Here is a 20,525-nt window from a genome sequence, read left to right as displayed (position 1 = left end):
GCGTTTTGACATTTCCATACATTTGTCTGTATAGCGAACCAGCCGTGAACTGCTACTAAAAATAGTTCGCGGGAAAAAATACAGGGAAATGTATGGGGAGTTCAAAACACGACTGGACGCTTTCTGGCACCGCTACATCCCTCCAATTTTTTTTTCTTAAAATCTTTTTCCTAGTGCCAAAAGTTTCCAATTCATGATTTTTTCGGAAGCGATGTTTTATGAAAATTATTTGACGTCAGATTTCCATACAAACACTGTTATTTCAAGACGTGCTTGCCTATGGCGTCGAAAACTGTGATGAGGCCTATAGAACCCTTTACAAACTAACTACTCTTGTCCTGAGTTTGAGCTAAGTGTGGTGATACGTCGATCATGTAAGAAGGAAACGCAAATCCACAAGCCGACACAAACAATACCATATAAAAATTTATTTCCATTCAATGGAAGTATTAATATTTTCTGCGTATAAAGCATCAGAAAATATTTGAATATATAAAAATTGATATTGTTCATTGATACTCGGCATAAAATTAATTATTCTTATCATCTATTAATTATTCTTATCATCTATTTGCTTGCATGTTGGTTGGCCTGTGACGGTTATGTCACAATTCTTTTCTTTTGCGCGCCGCGCGTAGCCTGGGTCAGAGCATTAGCATAAAGTTAGGGTTAAATTAGAATTACGACTCTTCATATCAAGCTATTTACTTAGGCTGTAAAATGGACCAACAAAACCTATTTAAAATACGACAAAACAGCTCGTTTACAAATGAACGTTGAAAACGTCATTTCCATATTTGAAATCTTTCAAGCTTTTTGTGAGCCCGCTGCTGTTCTCTGCGGCATTAGTCATGGCGTGAGAGGCCGCAGCGTCGTCTGAACTCCTGGCCTCGCTCGTGGATCCACTTGTTTGCCACTAAAAATATGATGATATGAACTATTATTACATGGCTGAAAGTGGATACGGAAGTTATTTCCGTCCATCGATTTGTTTTTCACGAGCGAAATTGGCTAAATTTTTCCGTTGAGACAGCGCGCGTTACATCTGACACTTTTATTGTCTGTTCGGTTATAATCTAAAAAAGAGCAAGGCTGATTTCCAATATTACGAAAGGCACGGTCTTTTTTCCTCAGGGTATGGAAATATTGGAAAAATATACTTCCCTGACCGTGAAATTAGCCTCCCTCTTTTTTAGATTATTTGTTCTATAATTTTTTTGCTGATTAGATCCTTCACTACAGGATTCGGTACTTTTATTTTGTCGCGGTGGTCCTCGCATACTCAGTTAATTGCTGGTTTTTACTGATCTCTTATAGTCAATAGCTACGAGTCAATCAATTTTGACTCACCCCACTTGCTGCCCACCAGTACAGGGCATCCTGCGTGTCTCGTGCTCTCATCTCCATTTCCACTTCGCTTTAAGTTCCACCAGAATGCAGCGTCGCCCTAAATGAGCAGAAACATCGAGCAGCATGGTCACTGTAAATGCCTTATTATGGCTTTTCTGAAAATTGAACGCCATTTTTCCCAATGCGCCACAAAACACGTTGGTACAATTCTAATGCCGCGAATGCTATACTGTTGACACTTAAGTCAACTCCATATGACAACTTTTTGAACTCTTTCTGATTGGCCAATCAAACAATAGAACTGTGTGACGTAGAATTGCCAGTTTCCATGGTTACACTGATAACTTGAGCTTTTTGATCTCATTGGCCAGTTGAAAAAGAAGCCAACAGAAAACTTTCCAAAAGATGTTAAAAGTAATCAAAACTGTGTCAATGATAAACTGCATTCAGCAATGTACTGAGTAGCCTCAGCAGACGCTGCTTTGGCTCGTCACGCAATCTTTCCTCCCCAACGACTCGTTGGGAAGGAAAGATTGCGTGACGAGCCAAAAGAGCATCTGCGAGGGAGGTTATGTACTGAGAATAACTTCACAAACTTGACAATCTTCCCGAACGTTTTGTTTCGTTAAAAATACCCCATTTTACAAAGCTCAGACCCTTTTAATGCGAACGTTTGTGTATAAAAACAGTAGAATCTCGGAATTCTTCCTTTCAACTACGTAGCTTTGTCAAGTTCTGACCTTGCTAGGAAATAGTGTTGTGCCAACTTGTGTAAAGACCGTTCCTCCACCGGCTTCAACATTACTCATCTAGGAAAAAACACACGGTATATTAAGTACTACTGTCTTTTATGTATCATACCTTCGCACAACTTTATGCCAATTTAAGGAAAAATGTGAAAATCACCGAAAGCAGGCGTGGCCGTCATTTTGTTGAGTTCAAACAGTTCATGTTCTACTAAAATTTCATCTCTTCCGCTTTCACTTGTAGACACCAGGCCGTCGTTCGGGTTGTCACGCTTCATTAACGTTTCAGATATTTCAGTGCACTATGACCATATTTGGGCAGTGTTACAGTTTGTTGAGTAACAACATCCATTCTCCATCTGTCACGCAACACCCCCCCCCCCCCCCCCTAAAAAAAAATACTTCGGATCGGACGTCATTGAACTCTTTACAAACACTCAGGGGCAAATTTTGAATGTCATGCAATGACTGACGTCACGCAAGTCACACAACGCTCATCGATAGGGAACATACTTTGCAATGACAAAATGAAAGGATGGAAATAAGATTTTGACTTACGTAAGCCAAGAATGTAGCGATTCTGTTCCCAGTGCCTAACGAGGAAAACTTGTCTTCATTATCCTATGGATACAAACACCAAGCAATAGATAAAAAAATTAAACAGATCAATAAATAAGAGCGGTTTGTTTTAGTTTAAAAATCAATTCAACAAATACAGCGTGCTGGATGCTCAATTTTGCATTTCTCTACCTTTTAAATTAACAAATTTCCCACAGTATGTCTCCCAGTATCTCAGTGATAAGACCACTTGGCGAACAGCTAACGGTGAACGGAAGGCTATAGGATCGAGTCCCATCATTCTTATGTGCTATGCCGAACATTAACCGGGGTCAGAGGCCGTTAAAACGCAAGAAAAGTCCGTAAAAATTATAAGGTTATGATTTTTACATCGAGAGCCCAAGGCTGACAAGTTTTTTTTGTCAGTCTGCGAGTTTACGTAATCATTTTATGATTTACTAAAAAAGTTTCAAGTTTTTTTTTAAAGTGAAGCATGCGGGAGTGATCGGCGCTTCACTTTAAAAAAAACTTCAAACTTTTTTTTAGTAAACGTACATTGATTTAGTAAAATCTGACTAACAAAAAACTTATTATCTTTCATCTCTCAAAGTAAAAACCCTTCCTTTAACAGACTTTCATTATTTTCAGTTTTACGTTTGACCGCCGAGATTTCTTGATATGCACGCTATGTGCATGCGTGTCTTGCACTAGCGTCCAGTTTTTAGCATCCAACATGTTGCCTTAAGTGTAAGAGCGGTTTTCAATTGAGTGTTGTAAAGCCAGAGTAATTACTCTGACCAATCAGAGCAGACGTAACGGCAACGCAATGAACCAATCAGAACTTAAAGCAAATATATGCAACCGGCGCCAAGGGCGGGAAATCACGTGCGAGCGAGGCACGATTGGTTTTGGTTTTGCTTCCCATTGGTTGAGAAAATGGCGCGAGCTTTGCCAACCAATCACACACCGACGTAAAGGAATACCAAAGCAAAGGCATAATTACCTTCGACACCCAATTGAACACCGCTCTATTGTGACGAAACCAATTTCTCGCATTCATATTAACTCAACGGACCTTGAACACCATGGTCTTGAAATTTAGAATACAGTATACAGGAAAATAATATCGGAACTTACCCGTGCGAAGTCATAATGAGGCTCGTAATGTCCAGCTATTCCATAGTTCACAATCTACATTATAATAAAACAAACAAATATCAACAAAGCTGAAATTGGAAAATTGGATTGAACATGATATGATCGTCCCTAGCGGTTTGCTAATGAAACCTTGTCACGGTAATATAAATTTTTGACGTAGGCCAGAAAACGTAAAGCCATTAGCACGGCTGGCAACAACAGAAAAACTCTAATTGCTTTTATTGTTCAACACTAAATTTTCCTCGCTGGGACTGGCACGTCAAACTTGATTCGAGTTCACGATGTTATAATCATTTAGCCAGCTTATTCTTAAGTAATGTTTAAAAAAAAGAGCGTTTTATCGGGTCTTAACGGCTTCAAAAACATTCCTGGAAAAGCGTGTGTCAATAGAGTTGATAACAATTATTCTTTTGTGCACGTTGGAAATTAGCATACGAGAAAAACACCGCATACTAATGAGGAGCGCTTTATCAAATGATAAAACACCGCGAACTAATAAGGGGAGGTTTATCGATATAAAGTCACTGCACGTGGTGTATTATCGACCATTTAATAGGTCAATAGGCTTATGAACTATTAATGAGTTTTTGAAGTATCTTTATTCCACACCTGTAGTTCTTCAGCGGTGTCCATCGTTAGCCCTGTCACGTCTTCAATGCGAAGACTTACTCGTCTGATGAGTTCATGGTCAGAGTCCTTCAACCAGCCACTTACAGAGAGTAAAAACAAACAAACAAACAAACAAAGTAAACAAACCAAATCAAAGAAAAAAAGGATAAAAGATAACGAACTAAAGTAAACAAACAAAATGGTATTACTACAAATAACAAATCAACAGTACTTCACATACTAGAAGTAAACAAACAAAAAAGTAAACAAACCACATCAAGTAACAAAGAAGAATAAAAGAGAACGAACTAAAGTAAACAAAAAAAAATGAAATTACTACAAATAAACAAAACAACACAAGGAAACAAAACACCACTTCTTCATATACTAGAAGTAAAAAAGCGAACTTTGTAAAGTAAACAAAACACTTCAAGTAAAAAAGGAGATAGACAACAAACTAAAGTAAACAAACAAAATGGAATAACTACAAATAAACAAAACGACACAAGGAAACAAATCACCACTTCATATACTAGAAGTAAACAAACGAACTTTGTAAAGTAAACAAAACACATCAAGTAAAAAAGGAGATAGACAACAAACTAAAGTAAACAAACAAAATGAAATTACTACAAATAAACAATACAACACAAAGGAAACAATTCAGCACTGCTCCATATACTATAGGTAAAGAAACAAGAAAAAAAAGTGAAAAAGGGTAATTAAAACAAAATAAACTAAAGTAAACGAAACAACAAAACAAAAACAGTGAACGAATAATATCAGGCTGAACAAAAACAAATACTGTAGTTTAAAAAGATGCCCTTCCGACCTAAAAACGTTTGCAATGGGTGACCAATGGTGATGGGCTCGCAAATTCCAATTCATATCTGATCCTCTAGAGCTGGGCTCTCGCTCGTGAGCAAATTTCTCCCAGATTTTCCCCAGTTTTATCAAAACAAATGTAACAATTCTTGATTTCGCTTTCTTTTGTTATAAGCAGGTATCAGAAGCAATCACATAAAATAATCTTTTTGTTGTTGTTATTTTCACAGAGTAACTGGAATCACAGTTGTTTGTTTTTGCTTTCCTTCAGCAAGAAAAACGAATACACAACAGTAAACGTACTAGCGAAATAAACAAACAAACAAAATAAAAGTAGACAAAAACGAGAAAATGAAAGTAAGTATGGTTAAGTTTAAAATAAATGTAGAGTTCGCCGAGTTTCGTCGGAATTTTTCACAATGGGTAAAAATTATTATCAGCAAACTGACCAATAGCCTTCAAGAGCAGACGCATTTTACGGCTATTGTTACACCCGCCGCGAAAAAGCGCCTTCTCTCGAAGGCTTATTGACCAACAACAAACTACAGTACTGTCATTGAAGCGTCAATTCAAACGGTAGGTTTGATCTGGGTTTAAATAAATTAAGATTAAAGAAGTTTGCTTTAGTTTAAAAACGGACAGGAATACATCAGCACGCGTTCACTTGTTTAGCTCAGTAGACAATTCTCGAGATGATGATTATTCAGTGAGTAACACAGGCATACTCCGAAAAAGAAATCAAAGTTCTCCAAACAGGAGTCGAACCTAAGACCTTCCGATTTCTAGTTCTGATGCTCTACCACAGAGCTACAGAAGACCCGTGCGAGCTAAGGCCTTTAGACTTTCTTGTATGTTAACTTCAGGCGTGATTTTAAATGGTTAAAAGTCTTCACTTTGAGACGGTTACGAGGAAAGCATCACATTAAAAGTACTTTTTTTATTTCCTATTAACATTAGAATTATCTGCTTTAAACACTGCGTTATTTAGTTAGAGCTCAAAATTTAGGTCGCGGTTAACTCTTTAGCCCCATTAGTTCAGCATCTAGGTTCTCCTCATCAGATGTCAATTATCTTCTTAAATATTAATTGTGAGAATTTATACGGCAATCTATCAATAGTAGTTTAAAAATCAAGGCATTATTTCGTTAGGTTCACATTATTCCGTTAAATCAAGTTAAAGTGTTAAGCAAAATTGCTTAGTAATTGTAAACGTCACGTCCTATTGTCAACAAGTTATCAATGATTTGACCGCAACTCTTTGACAATAACTTTTTTAGTTTCTGGCTAATTCACAGTCTTCACAAGTGGTTATCTAGAACGGTCATCTGCCAAGCCAAAAATTCGAGTACTTTCGTTCTCTTCTTCCTTCAGTTCTATTGTCGAGCTTACAAAGTAGCGTCTATTTCATTCGGTTGGTATAACAAGAAGAGAGTCGTTGAGTTTAGTCAAATTTTTAAGAAGGTACTAAGAACACGCCCACGTCGAGATTTAGTCCCAATCATCTTTATTTTTCCCGCTTGTTTTGGTAGAACGTGTCACAATCTCGCTCACTCACGTCTCGCTCATTCACAAACCTTTTGCTAATGCGGTAGTTGGCATATTCAAGGTTCCCCGTCACAGGATGTTGAATGGTTGCTCTGCGCAGCTGTTTGAAAACGTTTGTGAATAATATGGGTGAGTATTACACGAAAGACAAGCTTATGCTTAGCATGCGAGCTGGCTGATAACGTGTGTGATCGACAGAACTTATTGAAAACAAACGCACAAACAAAAGAAAAAATAGTTTGCTTGAAGAGGACCCACCTTGTCTGGGGTAGGGGGCTTACCGAAGACACTACATATCTCATGAACATTACCGACAAATTGGCTTTAAAATTGGAGTGACACAGAAATATTCAGCTAGCAAGAGTCAGCATTGCTAGATGAACAAGCAAAGTGAGATTTGAATCTCACTGTCGTTTCTTACTGCTGGGTAGAGAGGTGGCTATGCAATAAAGACACCATCTTTTGAAGTTGAGAAAGGGGGGTGCAGGCAGAGACCACCATCTATTTTGTGGTTTGGTGGGTCCTGTTCAAGTATAGTAGTTTTGACCACTTCCCTAAAAGGTATCAGAATCTCGTTTTGTTGGCATGGCATAAAGGGGAAGTCTCACGGGGATGTCCCCTTTTGGTGCAAATAGTGAGACAATAACTTCACGTAGCTACAATACAATTCCAGAATACCCTCCCCACCCCCCACCCCCCCCCCCCCAAAAAAAAAATCAACTGAATTCTTGAAAGGAACAAATCAGGAACTGTGATCTATTCTAGCGGATTTTGGAAACGAAATGCGAGGACTTGAAAAAAAATTAGCCTTACTTTTTTTTAAGTTGTAATCAATACCGACCAAGTCTATCTATAGCCAGAGACGCTCATCAACAGTTTTTGTTTATTGGAGTGGTAATTTATCACAAAACTAGAACAATATTTTTATGTTTCTGTTGATAGAACGTTCAACTTTTTTAGATTTGTGACACCGTGATACTCCCCCTTTAAATTTATTTTCACTCCTAAGAGAAATTAAATCAGTTAACTGACAAATGTTTCCTGCCAAAGTTTCGACTAAATACCCTTTAAAACGTTTCAAGCAAAATTTAGCAGTGGTAGTTATGGGTTACCAATCCAAAATTCCTTCCCCCTCCCCCCTCAAAAATGGTATTAAGACAATTATCTCTATCATTTTATATGTTAGTCCCTCAGAGGCTGATATTTGCTACTGTATCTCAAGCGAGAGTGTCATGCTTTGGTGAGTGACTAGTTACTCGGCCAACATGCAAACTCAGCCACGTTGAATTTAACTTGCTGGCATGATCACATGATATGTGTAATAAAAGCCCTTTCCTTCTGATTTTTCTCCCCCTTTTTTTATGAAAATTCAATCAGTCCACCCCCCCTCCCCCCCGCGCTCCTTTGAGGCAAGACTTCAGTCCCATAGGAAAAAAACTTTGATCTTGAACTTAAGCTAAAATCGTGCATGTAACGTTCAATTTGTTTTCTATTTTACTTTCGAATGTAACACTAGGTAAAATAATTACGAAAATATCAGAGACTAATCAGTGCAATCGATAACTAATCGATGACATCAATGACTAATCTTTTTGCCTTGAACTTAAGCTAAAATCGTGCATGCGACGTTCAATTTTTTTTACGTTTGAATAGCCACACGATATCAGTGACTAATCAATGCAATCGACCACTAATCGATGACATCAATAACTAATCGATGGCTAAAAATTTTGTGACCTATCGATTAGTCATCGATTACGCATTGATAATCGCTAATAATCAATGAATGATTAATCAGCTGATAACCAATCGATTGTTCATTGATGCCACTGACGTCAATGATGTCATCGGTATCTGTTGTCGTTAGCAAACGCTGTATCTAGAAAGTCCATCATATTGACTAATCTTGTAATCGTCCTGATGTCGACATGTAGTATTCTCTTCACGAAGAATTTGAAACTCGAATTGCAAAAAAATGCTACTTCAAGAATCGGCGCGAAACTATGGAATGAGACATCAACCTATCTTCGGGAAAAGCCAAAACAAGCCTTCAAAAGAAAACTCAGCACTACACTTAAGGATGGTGCCTACTAATAAAGAAGTATTTTTGTTTGGTTTATGACTATGCAGGCAGAGCAGATCTTAGCAAGGGCTATTGAAATCCAAAAAGAAATTTGGGGGGAACCACGCATTTTTAGAGATAATTATAAGCAACAATTATTCTTAAAAACAGTAAAATACGAGGAAATGTATGGCGTTTTGTTCAAAATTAAAGCTTTTTTATCTCTGAAAAATACATGGTTACCCCCAATGTTCCTTGTGGATACCAAAAGCACTTGCTAAGTTCTGCTTTCTCCGCATAGTTTTAAACCACGCAAAAACATCCCTTCATTAGTAGGCACCACCCAAAGAAAACCCGAATATCTCGAGATGCACAGGACGTATGCGCAGTAACAAAAGTAGGCACCGTCCTTAACGAAATTTTAAAGGAAGAAAATTCTTATATCAGTATATCTCAAATCATTTCAAAAGTTAAATCTAAAGTAAGTCATAAACAATAGTATGTATATATAGCTGTAAATAATAATCCTTAATTAGTACGTAAGTTGCAATCCTTAGTATGTAAGTAATAATTTGTTCCTCGTTCTTCTTTTCCCTGTGCTTTATTTATCATTTATTATTTATTTATAATATCATAATCTTTGGCTGGCCCGCCTAGATTTACGGGCCAGTCTAATGTATCAATGTATCATGTATAAATCAAAGAATAAAGTTGTTAAACATCAAAGACATTATATTTGGTGATTATTTCCTTTACTCTCATAACCTGTATGTTTGATTAAGCAGTGATATTGTGAGGAGAAATTAGATGCTGGTCACTATTGGGGCTTAAGAGGTGAAATCATGCTGCTCTATGATAAACACTTTACATAGAATCTTGTAAGTGACAAACTCCTTCACTTATAAAAGGTTTGAACCCAAGAATCATGTCATAAGTACGTTAATTATGATCATCTGGGTGAGTGTAGTCCTGAGAAGGACTGTCTGAGGTGACATTGACTGACGTTTCTACAACCTGAACTGAAGTCATCTTCAGAGTCACGTAAATTGTGGAACGTCAGTAGATGATATAAATATCTCTGGTTATTGACCTAATTGGTCAACAAAGTCGGGATGTTATTGGTCGTTTGTCAGCCGTTACGCCGTGATGTCATTGGCTGTGAAGATTGTAAAACGTGACAAACAAATTCTTCAATTTGTGACCAAGTTAATTAAAGGGGTATCGAATGGTCCCATTCAATTTAAAAGTGCTCGCAAAATTTGGCCTTTGCTCGAATTGCTCGCAAAAATTACACGGGTGCTCGCTTGCTCGTGCTTGCAAAATTTTTAAACTGCTCGCATGCTCGCATTCAGTCGATAACATATGCTTGATTGCTGGAAATTTCTTTAATCCTGCTTTGTAGTTTTTCTTTTATAGATATAATAAACGGCGATAAATCAGTTATGACTAGAAAGAGATGGAAAACTTTAGATCGCGTGTTTTTAACTCTAGTAGATCTCCTTGAGAGCTCTTGAAGTTCTTCACCCTGACTGACTCACGTGAAGCTACGTGACGTAATTTGGCATCACTGAGCAGGGCACAATTGGCTGTAAGATGCTGGGACTGGTTGAACCGCCCTTGGTTTGCACCTTTTGTTCTGGCGCAAAACAAAGTATCCTATTAATAAAAGAGAGATTCCAGCTAGCAGAAAATTTACGAAGTACTCGAAGTGCTCGCTGCTCGCCATCTGTATTTTCTAAAGTGCTCGCTGCTCGCAAGAAATATTTGACAACTGCTCGTGCTCGCAAAAATACACACACTGCTCGCATGCTCGCAAAGACCATTCGATACCCCTAATTAACGACTTTCCGTTTGAATCATTTCTCCATCAAACACTTTTTTCTAGCATCTCCTAAGCAACTACACTTACTTAAACGATTTTTTGAAAATTTACTTCAAGTCTTTCATAAACGACAATATGCCACCAAAAAGAAATGAGAAATTTTATACCAACTAAAGGTCCGCTTAGGAGAGCCCGTAACTTTCTTGACATTCTTAACCTTACATTGGTGAACAATTTTTCTCTATATAACACTTTTAAATGGAAATTATAATCTTATGGTTCGCCTGATATAAGGTTAAGCCAAGATTTTTTAACAACGTTGTATCGACAAACCTTTTACTAACTCTATATTCACTTGTCTCTAAACTTCCGTCTTCGTTAGTTACTGTAGCACGTGCAAGCTACGTAATTTGACAAAACATACAAAGAGAATTAAAACACTACAAGCAAAGTTTTTAAATTCAAACTGCGGACTTAATTCGCTGATCTTGCACAACTGCTGTGCATGCAGCACAGTTGCAACTGGAACTTGAGAAAGTTTTTGAGAATAGTTTGACAACTGAATGACTTCTTAATGACAGCTTTCTGATGGTTTCCGTTTTAACTGACCAATCAGAATGAAGTAACTACAAGGAGAGGAGAATCCAATTGGTGGAAAGTAAACATGCATCTTGACAACTCCACACTCCTGCAGCTTTGATTGGTCAATCAGAACGGAAGCCAACAGAAAGTTGTCAAAAAGTTCTCGACAATTCAGTTGTCACAAATCAATAAAGCCCCCTGAGGGTACTCAATTTAGTAGCCTATACAGGGGGTTCTGCAAGCGTTTCCCTGGGGTTTGTGCTTTTTTTGCTTTTTTACTGCGCGGAAACGAAAAACGAACAAAACTCCACCGAAATGCTTGCTAAGCAGGCTAAGTTCAGCTCAAAAGGGGTGCGGCCTTTTTCAACCTTGTATTATGTTAAACGGTAACGAAATGTTGCAGTTTAGTATTTGAAAGGGTCGCAAAGTAGACTCTGAGCCGAAAGGGTAATGAGCAAATCTACATTCTTTGTGTTCTCCCAGCAGTCTGCAAATCCCATTGACTTCTGGCTGTTACACACAGTTGTGATCCCACTCAGAAGCCTTTAAGAGAATCACGCCAACCCGGCCACATGCTGACACGGAGAGTGGTCACAGCTAGGGTTTATTATGTACTCAGAAGTTCTTTTCCGTCCCCAAATTGGTGACGGGACCGCCATTTATACGTGGCCATCCAAGCCACGTAAAGCTCTAACCATTTGCAGAAGACAAAACAAAGGACGGAACTTTCTCTTCAGTTATTTTAAGACTCTTAGTGCTGCTCAGGCCGGGGAAGGAAGCCCGTTCTCCCATGCCGACCGTTTGAGTGGACATTTGAACAAATTTTCAAAGACGGTTAGTCACTATTACAACCATCCACAAATGTCCTGCAGTGGGGCATTGAACAACAAATCTCAGCTAGGTACATATGCCCTGTCTTCGCCTTAGTGCATAACTACAACAAAAGGCAGACACCGCCCAGCTAAGATGGTGCCAGGGTTATCCGACTTAAAAACAGCTGATTGTACTAATTTTATTAGTTAAATGAGAATTACGCATTAACCATTTCCAGCAGTGGGCATTAGGATTTTTTGAAAACAAACTGGCAAATGGCCCACGGGGGAACAAACGGGCTGTTCAAATGCCCCACGGTATAGATAAAAAGAGAAGTTGATTTCTTTTCTTCTTGGTATACCTTCATTCTAATCAAAGCTAATTCAGGCCAAACAAAGTCCCAAATTGCCCAAAATAAGTCCCACATCTCTGTATCGCTACAGGGACCGTTCGTTCTGTGGATCTACAGCTGTACCATCTCATTTCGTCCTCCTTAGAAAAATTTAATCAAGGCTTTATCGTCTTTGCCGATAAAATGAAAGGAATTGAAAGTGCTGTAAGGTGAAAGTGCCCCTCTAACCCTCCCCCCCCCCGGGGGGGGGGGTGGGGAGAGCACTGTTGGAATTGACTGATGCACCATTGAATGTGAAAAATTTAAGGAATGAAAGTTACATAATTCGAGCACAATGCAACTGACCAAATCGATCCGGTGAAGAAAAATTTTGTATGTTGAATCAAGAACGGGCATTACATGCACCACAAGATACCTACTGTATCCACCTATGGGACATTTATAGAGACTGGGTGTTAACTAGATCTCCAACCATTTGCTTGACAATCAAATGACAGTTCTGAAGTTGTGGATTGTTGACAAAAAAGCAAATTAGAGGATCAGTGTTCAAATATATGGTGATAATTATTGAGATATAGGCACAACTACTGAAAGAAAAACCGAAAAACGGTTCTGAGCCTTGAATGGTATGCTGAGATTCTTATTATTAAATTACTATAACCATGATTATCAACTTGTAGCATATAATTTAGAGTTACAATCAGAGGCAAGAGCCAGGTGCTTATATGGCATGGGATCGGTGATGCGAGAGATTACAAATCAAGATGTGCTAGTTAAAAAGGTAAACAAAAATGCTTGACTAGATATAAAAAGCCCTCGAGGTATACATGTATTCAGTTGGTTGTGGTTAGACGAAGATGAGAAAGTAGACAAAGATTTGGTATATGCATAATTATAATTGGATAGTAATATAGGATCAAAGAGAGTAGAAAGAGAAAAAGAAACTTAGATAATTCTTAACCCTTTAACCCCTTATATCAAATTAATGACAAATTATCCTATGTTGTCCTCATGCCTTTCTCACAAAAGTACTGTGGAGAAGTTATCTAAATATCAAGAAAATTCACCTTGGGTGATCATATCCTTAATTTCATGACCTCAGGGGTTGAATAAGCATTGATATTACAAGGAGAAATTTGCATGACGCTGATCACTGTTAGGGCTTAAAGGGTTAAAAGACACCAAAGTCACACAGCAGCATAGAAATGGAATCTTAGAAATGAGAATGACGTTGAATTGGGTAAGATCAATATAACAACCAACTATTGCAGTACCTTTTGCTCACTCGATACTGCGCATGCTCAAGCAAACCCGTTATTGGACTTCGTACTGTGGCTCGGCGAAGCTGATTAAGACAAGGTCAACAACATTTGTTTGTTGATTCTGACTTTTAACAACCATGTTACATTCTATTTGAAATATTTGTTTACAAAGTTTAACGCTCAGCCCCACTAACATCTTGTGCTTTAAACCACACTAAGGGTAAATAAAGGTTGTATTTTAAAAAGTGGACCATTGTAAGTTGTATAATGACATTCTAGGGATTTGATTGGTTTACGGTCGGCCATGGTATATGAACCATAAAAGCGATGCCTGAGAAAAAGCGACCATCAAATTGTCTTCTGGTTGTTCTTGCAAAACAAAATCAGCAAGATCTGGGAATAGTTTTTTTATTGTTTTTAATACAATAATTATTCCACTCGGGCTTGTTGGTTATGAGATGATTATATAACCAACTCAACTTGGTGCGTATCATCTCATATCCTCGCACGCTCGTGGAATAATAAATTGTTAATTATTTATTTATATGTTCAGTTTATCATGTGGACGAATTAACTCCAAACTGTAGGTAAGTTGGCATGTAGGCAAAGTAACCAGACACTCAGGCTGCATGTTGCATACAAAAACTAGAGTGGGCATCTCATTTTGCTTCACTTGTCACCCTCGAGTTTCTTAATGCTACTGACCAGACATTCAACTTCAAAAGAATGTTACTTCCCACCAACCATCAATTCAATGCACTGTAGAGTTCTACAAGTCCTTCAAAAGTAGAGACTATATTTCATGGTCACTTGCAAATCCCAAAAGAAGTGACCCAAACAAAGATATAACCTTCTGAACTCATAGTTAAGCCAAGTGGCTTGTTCTCACAAGTCCGCACAAGTTACTGTAATTTTCTGTATGAAAAACAATAATTCTGGAATAGGCTTAACGAACACCCTGTATCAAAGGACCTGATTAAGATTTGCTGTACCTTTGGGAGGGGGTAGTCCTGTATGCATATGATGAAAAGGCCACCTCTTTTTACTGTTAACATTATATATGACATAAAACTTCAAACCATTCATAAAATATTATTCTAACCACTTGAAAATTCGATGCATATCTTTGCGCTGCCGTGTAATATATTCCTAGATATGTACAAAATGTACAACATCAAATTAAAAACAAACAAAAAATGTTACATTACCCTTGGCGCAGCTAGTTCCTTTATTGTTCTCATCTCCTGCTCTGTTAAAATGCCACGGAAAATGATGATCTCTGGCTTTACAAAAACTCTTTCAAACTTGGCAGACCTTAACTTTAGTCTTGGGGCATCATTGTAGTACCAGCAGATCATTTTACTTTGTTCCCATTTAGTCTGAAAAATATTTTTACATGTATATGTATTATCAACAATCAGAATGAACAGTATTGTATAGTGGCAAATTAACTACAGTGTACATACATGTACTCAAATGAAACCTGCTCTAATTAAAAACCAACTTACCAAATTTCTAACTTCCCCTCTACACAGCCGTTCATAATTCTGGAAGGATGATGTCTGGTGCCAGTTTTGTCGCTCACTCCTGGGTTTCACCTTTGTGTCTGTGATAATTCCAGTATCGCCCCTACGACCAGTCTTTTTGTACATCTTTATTTCTTCTCCAAAGTATGCCACATTGCCCTGTGCTCTTTCATGTGTAGGGTCTAAAAATTGGATATTATTAAAGAGATTGAGGAAAACCTCTCCCAGTGGATATCTGTCTATAGTAAGCGAATAACTCACTACAGTTACCCGATTAAAATTACATGTATAGTAGTGGTATTTCAATTTACATGTAGCATAATTAATTACTCACTTTGGTGATTATTAATAGAGATTTTCTTGCTCTCACCGGTCGACATTGGATCAAATGTTGCTTGAATCACCTGGCCATTGGTGATTGTACCAGGCACTCATTTCACTCATTTTATTATGTCATGAAGTCTAACATAGCATGAGGCATTGTTCTAGCTAATACACTCCTGACCACTGATCCAGGCAGCGTCAACCTGGCCTTAACCCTTTAACCTCTAATATGTCTCTTGTTCTCATACTTTTCTTGTAAAGGTTCTGGGAGAAGTTATTAAAAATACCAAGAAAATTCACCTTGGGTGATCATATCCTTAATTCTCATGACCTCAGGGATTGCCTAGGCATTGATATTACGAGGAGAAATTTGATGCTGATCACTATTAGGGCTTAAAGGGTTAAAAACCACATTAAATTAATATTTATTTTTATTTTGAGACTTACCAAGTTCTACCATCTTGAGGGAGTAATTTAACGCCTTGATAAAATTGCCACGCTAAAAGGAAAATAAAAACAATAGATTTGTCTAACTGAACAGCTGGAATCTTCTCGTCTACTGCCCTCAATTAAATTATACATGTATAGTGAAGTCAGAAACTATTTTAAAAAGAGCATGCTGGAAATTTCAAGAAACCTAAGGCCTGTTGTGAAATTCTCTACTCATGCACAAGCGGATAGAGAGATTTAGCATCGCAATTGTGGCAAACGGCAAACGCCAGGCTGAAATTTTCACTTTGATGAAAAACAATGAAGCTTTTTTGGTTTAAGCTTATCTCCATCCAGTCGGCGACAGCTATCGAGCAAACGCAAAAAAGAGAGAAGTGAGTACGAGAAACACAAGTTTATACATTTTAGAACAAGCAGCGGCTTGATGTTTCCCGTCTGGCGTCAGCCGTAAACGCGAAGCTAAATCTGTATTGACAAGATGAATGAATTCATGCAGTTGACATCCTGGCAAAAAATTACTACTGTAAAAATAGCTCATGCTATTTTATACTCTCTCTAGTACAGCCCTGAAGATATTGTTTTATTAAACTGTAAAATCACTGTGCTATATGATTTCACTACATACATGTACTAACAGTAAATTACGATCATCAACTTACCTTGTATTCTGAAAATGACAGATGGTCATAAATATCAAACAGACTGACATCCTCATGATCATCCTGGTTATTGTATAATTTTAATGTTTCCTCCATCCATGTCTTAGTGTAAAACATGTCACTGTTGATATATGCATGTCTTCCGACGTCATAAACCTCACTTAAGCCCATTTTAGGTGACCGCACAGCGCCAGGTAACGTCCCTTGTGTGAACGATGATGGTTGCAGCTGATAAGTATCTTGGAGTCGCAGTAATGCAGTGATTGCACCATCATAATCTTCTTTTGCAGGAAATGCCTCTTTGTGCTTGCCCACGGTATCAACCAAAGCTGGAAATGCAAAAAAAAAAAAAAATTATTTGAAACAGGCCATTATTCAATTGAAGGCCAGATTTTTAGCAAGACTAGCATACGGTGTAAATCATGCCTTTTTTCCTAGGATCTCGGTGGCAAATTTCGAGGAAAGGATTAATTTCTTGAACCTCAAACAATAAGAGAGAACAAAAGCGATTTTGAGGATCAAGTCGCAAAGTTCGAGTTTCGAGGGACCGTCAACTTACTTTTGCACGGTACTGCACATGCACCACTTTTAAACAAAGTTTTCATATTAAAACCATTCTCCCAAAAGTTTTCATCCAATCTCTTCCTTGCATTTTGTTATAGATCCAGTAAAAGGTAAACAAAGTCATGATTAAAGAAATCAGACAACTTATGCTGTGAAGAAGGCTTGATTTCCGCCACTCTCTGAGTCCGGTCTTTGTTCCTCCCCAAGAAGAGACGGCTAGGCTCGATTTCTGCTGAGCCTAACTGTGAAGCAGTCATCTGATTTCGTTGATCACCAAAATATTGTCTTACCACAATAATTTGAACTGGACCCCACTTGGGCCTGTTAGTTACATTATGAAAATATCTGAATAAATCTTGGAAATAATTATAACGTATAAGAACTTTATCAGTATTTTTTCAATATTTTAATATGTCTTATAGGAATAATGAATATTTTTAATATTTTTTATAGATGGTGGGTCTTTTAAAAATCTACTCAGTGCCCATACTACATGTATTATTTTATTGAAATGTATACAAGCATTTACTTTTCGAGTATAAAAAATATGTTTAGAAAACTCCCAAATTAAAAGGTTACTATTCATAGCTGTCAATTATTATTGACACCAATGGAAAACACTTGAATCCCAAGAGGGTTGTAACATCACGGAATTATGACACGTAAGCTCAATTATTTAAATTGGAAAAAATAAAAATACTAGGCTTTGTAGAATTCGGTTATTTTCAAGTTATTGTGAATCAAAACATTGCGGGATGTGTAAAATCTTCGCAATAATCACACATCGAAAAGGCGATCATCATTACATGCAAGGTACATAAGCTTATATTTGCCCGACTGTGAACAAGATAAATGACTTGTTTAAGCGCTAACATCTGCAAGCAAATTAATGGTTATAAATTCAAGGTATAACGTTAAACGGAAGTTCAATGAAATAACCACCAAGAAATAATAAAACACCAGCAGAGATGAGGTCAAATAAAATATTATTCGTTCGAATACACATCAGCAAAGTTTAACGCGCGTGCATGTTGAGTAAGAAGGGCAGATTAATTCACCTACCTTCAGAATTGTCAAGTTGAATTAATCTTTCCACCTCAGGCCACTCTTTGTGAAACCTCCTGATTTCAAGATATGAGTTCACAGGGTGTCCCAGATATCGGGAAATATCCTCCCCAACGACTTCATGTGCGGCGTTCACTTTGGCAAGAAACTTCTGTAGTCTCGTCAAACGCTCTAGTTCCAAATTGACGTATTTTTCTAACTCGAATCTCATCTCTCGCTCTCTGTAAACCAAGTTTTCCAAATCGACTAACGCTGTGAAAAGTTCTGCTCGAGTTCTCTCCAAAATAAGACCAAAAGTGAGTATAATTAGGAGTGAAAATGTATAACGTACAGCGACTGCCATCTTGCCGGCAGGGTTACGGCGCAAAGTGAAATGTGACTCAGGGTGATTCGGAGTCAGACAACCGTAACCGCGGGACTAGTGAGAATTTAATATTTATCTTTAGAGATAACATAAACAAATACACTAAATTTGCATGTAACAATTCCAAAATAATGCCGATTATAATATGCGCTACTTATTATAATTTTAAATTTATGTTTAGCTTAAAAGACCGCCTCTGAAACGCAAATGGTGTTGCGAGAATGCGTTTGAAGGAGGTTGACAAAAAATGCAATTTCTTAAAACCTGCGTGACTAGGGCACGCGAACCTGCCAAATAGTTCTAAATGAATGAATGAATCCTTTCTTTCATCCGGCAAACAATCAATTATTTATATCGTTCATCTTGTAAAGGAACAGTGAAATGTGACTAACTTCACGTACGTATCTGACTGGCAGGGAGATACTTGAAATATTTTTGTTTTGACAAACACACGTGGGCGGTGAAAGGGTGAATACGTCATGTAAGATTTCCTTAAAATGTGCGCGGGTTTTCCCGCGAAAAGTAACACATGAGACTCAGTTGCTTTACTGAATTTCGGAGTGTAAATAAAATGTTGTTGTTGTTGTTGTTTTTTACTACCGGTTTTGCCCTGATTCGTCCATGGCATTTGAAAATACGGGAGAGGGAATCCAGGAAAGTAATTAATAAACCAAACTTATTGCAAGGCTGACATTACGGCAAAGGGCTTATTTATTTGGGCCAATATTTCAACTAGTACAACTAGTCTTCTTTAGGGCCAGAGTTAGAATGAGAAAAACTAACGGCTCTTAAAAGTTTAAATTAGAAGGAGTGGTTAGGATTGTTAGTAGCTTGACTAACAATCCTAACCGCTCCGATGCCACAGCAGCAATTCCTGCACACTTCAACTTGCCGGATCACTGTGCTAAAGACATGAGACTAAATCCTCTGGAATTACAACGATCCAGCAACAACGGATCCCGACGGAAAGCGAGAGAGGCTTACCTCATAGAAAGAAGTAAAACTTTGTCACCAGATGGCATAAACCGACGAAATGAACGTTAATTATTTCTGTATTTTTCTACTTCTTTACATGTATCCTATGAACCGTTATATAGGCCATATTTATAGTTATATGTACTCTAACCTTCCGTTCAACATTTTTGTTTACGTTGAAATTTAAACTTTTTGTAGCCGTTATTTTTTAATCTATATGCATCTTATGTACTGTTATATACGCTACGTCCTGTACACTAGCTAACCATTAACCGTTTATGTTTACGTTCAAATTTAAACTTTTAAGAGCCGTTAGTTTTTGTCATTGTAACTTTAGCCTGAAGAAGACTAGTTGTACTAGTTGAAATATTGGCCCAAACAAATAAACCCTTTACCGTAGTGTGAGCCCTGCAATCAGTTTGGTTTATCTGCACGTAAAGTGACGTCTGGCACGTGCATTTCTACTACAAGAGATCCGGCAACGGATCGTATTTAGAATAGATTATTTTGCGTCGTGTGGTGCTCTGCATCCAAAAGTTTCGTAATTAATAAACACTGCGCAGATTTTTTTAGGCGGGTATTAAATCTTGATGGTTCATTTGCTAATCAACTGCTTGCAGGATGTTCTGGATAATGTTTTCTCATGGATTTTCTTTCAATGGTCCACCTAATAACGTAAAAAGAGCACTATGGCACTGGAGGCACTATCGAAGGGTTAAAAGGAGATGCCATCAGCTCACTCGGCTCCCCCCCCCCCCCCCCTCCCCCCACTTACATCCGGTAGTAACGTATTTCTCAGCAATACAAATTCGAAGTTAACCTAAAAGGGAATTGTCAGGGTTTTTTTTAGCTTTTTTGTTAAAAAAGTTGGTATAATTAAAACCTTCACTTAGCTACAAAAAAATTCTACAACA

At 37.7% G+C, this 20,525-nt stretch overlaps 1 protein-coding gene across 2 annotated transcripts; it reads right to left on the bottom strand.

Moving 5' to 3' along the window:
- Window positions 1-413: 413 nt before the first annotated feature.
- Window positions 414-18,684, bottom strand: LOC146485469 (prolyl 4-hydroxylase subunit alpha-1-like). Of its 2 annotated transcripts, none has more exons than XM_085103464.1 (12): window positions 18,270-18,684; window positions 16,644-16,972; window positions 15,982-16,033; window positions 15,193-15,392; window positions 14,893-15,063; window positions 13,697-13,767; window positions 4,422-4,521; window positions 3,792-3,845; window positions 2,655-2,717; window positions 2,091-2,159; window positions 1,351-1,447; window positions 414-916 (listed from the first exon to the last, which is right to left on the bottom strand). In XM_085103464.1, exons 1-12 carry the CDS (start codon window positions 18,613-18,615, stop codon window positions 846-848), a joined length of 1,623 nt encoding a protein of 540 aa, XP_084959590.1. In that variant the 5' UTR covers window positions 18,616-18,684; the 3' UTR covers window positions 414-845. The 2 variants fall into 2 exon arrangements, with proteins under 2 accessions (XP_084959590.1, XP_084959589.1); XM_085103463.1 differs by lacking the exon at window positions 13,697-13,767 and adding an exon at window positions 6,821-6,891 and having other exon boundaries at window positions 18,270-18,681.
- Between the last annotated feature and the right edge of the window lie 1,841 nt (window positions 18,685-20,525).

This window comes from Pavona decussata, unplaced genomic scaffold (assembly GCF_977016875.1).
Source record: "Pavona decussata unplaced genomic scaffold, jaPavDecu1.1 SCAFFOLD_26, whole genome shotgun sequence".
Taxonomy (NCBI): Eukaryota; Metazoa; Cnidaria; class Anthozoa; order Scleractinia; family Agariciidae; genus Pavona; species Pavona decussata.
The sequence above is the reverse complement of the archived record's forward strand: the minus strand, read 5'-3'. Positions and strand labels throughout refer to the sequence as shown.

Excerpts from the sequence above, each read along its gene's own strand:
- LOC146485469 (XM_085103464.1), bottom strand. The coding sequence starts at position 18,615 with ATGGCAGTCGCTGTACGTTATACATTTTCACTCCTAATTATACTCACT. Across the intron at positions 13,768-14,892 it reads AGGAACTAGCTGCGCCAAGG|CTTCGCCGAGCCACAGTACG; the intron begins GTAATGTAACAT and ends TGTCTTAATCAG. Across the intron at positions 1,448-2,090 it reads CAACACTATTTCCTAGCAAG|GGCGACGCTGCATTCTGGTG; the intron begins GTCAGAACTTGA and ends CTGCTCATTTAG.